At 51.0% G+C, this 4,109-nt stretch overlaps 1 protein-coding gene across 1 annotated transcript in view; it reads right to left on the reverse strand.

Moving 5' to 3' along the window:
- PWP2 (PWP2 periodic tryptophan protein homolog (yeast)) overlaps positions 1-3,392 on the reverse strand; it is a 45,253-nt gene extending 41,861 nt beyond the window's left edge. Inside the window, exons 1-2 of the mRNA XM_019524027.1 lie at positions 3,297-3,392; positions 1,108-1,220 (exon numbers count right to left, since the gene is read on the reverse strand). Coding sequence (XP_019379572.1) covers positions 1,108-1,220; positions 3,297-3,314 — 131 coding nt within the window. The 5' untranslated portion in view covers positions 3,315-3,392. The remainder of the gene's footprint in view (positions 1-1,107; positions 1,221-3,296) is intronic.
- Positions 3,393-4,109: the final 717 nt, after the last annotated feature.

Below are 4,109 nucleotides of genomic sequence, written 5' to 3' on the forward strand. Positions count from 1 at the left end.
CTCTTGCATACCACCCATCCTGGGCTACATTCCACTGCCCTAGTTCCTCTTGAGCAACCCTTTGTGGGCTTTGCTACTCTCTCACTGGTACCACCATGTAGCAACTTCAGTTCCCGCAAGTTCCCCTATTCTACGTGGTGGAGCCTTAGACCAGTGGTAGGCTGCATCTGCCCCAAGCCCCTTACCAGGCAACTAATTTCACCAACATGCACTTGGGGTTGGCCCATGTACCACCCTTGAAGACACTCTAGCAGCTCTACTCGGTACACCCCAAGGTGCCACCTTTCAGGCCACCTCAGCAGCCCTACTCTGCACCCCCGCACACTCAGTCCTTCAAGCACCCCTTATTGCACCCTATTCTGAGTGGGCCCTCACCATAACTTTTGTCCCTGCTGGGCTCAAGTGCCTACTAATGGGTGCACCTGGCCCCGCTAGTCCCACAGTTCTCACAATTACCCACCAGAAGGGCCAGGGTTAAGATGCCCCTACCTGCCTTTCACCAGGGAGGTTAGCATTTAGTTGAAACTACCCAGCCATAGGCAGTCCCACCAGGCTCCCCTACCCTGTCAGGGTGATGTTTTAGGTCATGCCCAGGACCAGGAGCCTCCATGCCATCCACATAGCTCCTGCCCTTACCTCCAGGATGTTCCTGAGCCATAGCTCAGCCAGCTGACGTTTTTCTCATGGCCACTAGTAGCAAACTGCTGCCTCCCCCTATATAAGCTAGGTCCTAAAATGGCCACTCTAATCAGGCACCTGCTGGCTGCCTGCCTCAGCCTTTAAAGTGGCAAGCACCCAAAGGTGTGCTGCCACAGTTACCCAGAGACAGCAGCACCCCCATCACTGATTTTAAGGTGGACAGGTGCCTGGTAGGGGGGGCCACAGGCTTTTGCCTGGGTTCCACCGCTCAGCCCTGGGGGCACTCCAGAGGTGGCATGGAGGTGCTCTCTCTTCCCCAACACACATTCCCTCTCTCCCTCCCCTCCCCCCTTAAACAGGGCTCCAGTGTAAGCCTGCCTGGGCCAGGGGCTGCACAGGGGCCGGTGGAGGGGACTTAAACCCCCACTGCCATCCCTGCAGCAGCCTGTGGGACAGGGCCACACTCACTCCTTGAGGTGGAAGAGGGTGACGCGGTTGCCAACAGGGCTGAGGACAGCATCGCCACTGGGGGTGAAGCTCAGGTTCCCACGGCGATAGACGGCACCTAGCAGGTTGGAGAACTGGGGGAAAGGGAGGAGAAATAGAGCCATTAGCAAGCAGCACTTTTTTTTTAAATTAAAAATACTCAAGATAAATATATATAAAACAAGAAAAACAAAACTACCACTTCGTATATCATTACAACTGAATGTAATATCCCAAAATCCTAATCTCACCTAATCCTAATCCCCTCTCCTAATCTCCTAATCCTAATATCATAGCAAAAAACACATATCACCTTACTTAAGAGATCACTCATAAAATACATACAAATACCCATATCTAACAAAAAGGACCATCATTACCAATCTTAAACAAGCAAAACATATCCCTCTTAACCCATAGAGATTTTTTCCTTTATCTCCCCCTACAGTCCATAAACAACACATCCAATTTCCAACCCCCAAAACCCTTACATTCACATGGCTTTGTTCCGCCAACCTCCCTCTTGCATATATATATGAAATAACCAAGTCTCAATGTACAAACAAACCCAAAGAACACCCAAATACAAGATAAAGCCAAACAAGAGGGAAAACAACTCTTCTTTAATCAATACTGCACATTACCCCACTTTTCCTTTTCCCATCTTCTTAACCATCACCCACCTTCCCACTTATATTAACAACTGTTTCCCATCTGCTTTTATACAAACAAAACCTGCCAGTCCACTTTTCCCCACAGGAACGTTTCCATGTTCCTTCCTCCTCTATCTTCACATAATGCTTCACTTCTCAGTGCTACCTGTTGGCAGGCTCTACACTTCCCACGTGGCAGATTTAACACATCACCCAAACCCTAATACTCTACTCTGTGATCCCCCTATACACAACCATTTCATCCCCGTTGTTTGAAAGAATCTCTGCACTTTTGCCCACACCTCGCTAGCAGAGGGGAGCTCCCAGAGTGCAAGTACTCCTGTCTCTTCCCCATTAGTTTCCTCTCTGACACTTCGCAGATCTCAGTAACCCCCCGTATATTGAGCAGCTCTCACCAGTAGTACCCTCCCCACCACTTTCCATACCATCTCCCTATGTTCCCCCTTCAGTCATCTACCCAAAGTCCCTTTCCAAACCTCCCTCAACTGCTCCGTGCTCAAATCTCCCACTTCCATTAGCTTGTCACTTTCATCACCCCAGGGCTGCATTTGTGCCTTGAGGAGAAAGAGTGCCACGCAGCTGCCCACAGGGCTGAAGATGGCATTGGCATTGGGGGCGAAGCTCCCTTTCATCACCCATCACTTTGTCATTATCACTCTGTTTCTTTCCTGAAAGCCCATTAAACCCACCCTTGCTTTCATCACTGCCATTTCCTTGAACCCCTCTAAACGCAACCCAACTGGTGTGCCCGTAGAAACTTTCCAAGTCCCCTGTAACTAAAGATATTTCCCACGCCCACCCTTTTTTCCACCCCACTCCATACAGAGCATCACAGAACTGCATGACATGAGAACTGGAAGGTCACATCTAGTTCAGCCTCCTGCTCAAAGCAGGAGCAGCCCCAACAGTGTGGCCAACTCTCGCAATTTTCTATGTCATTCTTAAAGTCTGCACTTTGGGAATATGAAAAACATAGCTCTTCATCTATAAATAGGAATATAGAGAAAATAAAGAGCAAAGTTCTGATGCCTGGCTTAATTAACGGAACATGAAGATGATGAAAACACAGAGAGTTAACATCAGTGAAGAGCGACTAGGAAGATGATAACGAGCTGGGAATGCCAAAAATCATGAGAGCTAACAATACTAAAAAGCAACAACATCCCACCTGCCCAAAACCGACAGCTTCCCTCCTACACCTCCCCCTCTAAAACCTCCCTTATCCTCCCCTTCATCCACTGCATAAGTAAACCTTCCTCCTCCTCCACCTGGGATCACCTCCACCCCACTGCCTCATCCAGCTCCTTCCTCGCTACTTGCTTCCCTCTTGCAAACAAACCCCGTGCGCGCTTGTCGTGGCACCTTTCTTGCCTGAACCCCGCCCCCAACAAGACGTGTTAGAGAGCTGGAAAAGCGCCCCCCCCAGCATGCTCCCCACTCGGTTCCCCCAGGCCTCCCCCTTTAACGAGCAAGCGGCCGTTACGGTCCCTCCCTCACCCGGTAGGCGAACTTCATGCCGGCTGCAGGTCAGGTCCTGCCGCACGTGGAACGACAGCAACACACCCCCTGCTCACACCAGCATCCACTTCCGGGTCACTTTCTGGAGGCGGCGGAGGTAGGGGAACCGTCGCTATTGCCCCCTAGGGTGTGGGAGGAGCAGAGGCAGCGGGGACTAGGGCTGCGTATGCGCTCTGTCGCTGTCGGAGGGGCGGGGTGGGACTGGCTCCCTCTGTTCCCAGCGCAGGCGCGTGTGGGGGATGGAGGGGAGGGGGTGCGCGGACAAAGCATTCAGTGCAACCATAAGAACCCCTTCGTACGTAATATGTATACACATTTTGCAGCCCAAAAGGTCGTCTTTAGTTCTAGCTAAAACCCTTTACTCGGGTGTGGCAATTTTAACTTGCATGTACGCTGGCTCAGGTGTGCAAGTGACTAAGAGCAAAGTGTTGGATGCACCGTCAAGGTGCTTCAGAAGGCCGGATTGTGTATTAGGAATCCAGGTAACTTGATTATAGTGGCTACATAACTCACAAGAACAGTATCTTGTAACTATTTTTGCTTAGCTCGTAGTGGCTTTTTAAATCTTAAAATATACTTTAGCACAGTGGTGCCGAACCTCTTTGCCCAGCAGTCACTGCCAGTTCATCTACAGGTTGGATCCAAGCTGCTGATCCCGATCCAGCACCCAGAGCAGGTATAGCAGGACCCCATCCAGCCATGCAGAGGGGAATGGGGTCTAGACTGGCCCCAATTCAGCCACGCAAGGGAACAGGGTTTGGCCCAGTCCCCACCTAAGCTGGGGGGGGGGGG

This window comes from Gavialis gangeticus, unplaced genomic scaffold, assembly GCF_001723915.1.
Source record: "Gavialis gangeticus isolate Ggan-Ray unplaced genomic scaffold, GavGan_comp1, whole genome shotgun sequence".
Classification (NCBI taxonomy): domain Eukaryota; kingdom Metazoa; phylum Chordata; order Crocodylia; family Gavialidae; genus Gavialis; species Gavialis gangeticus.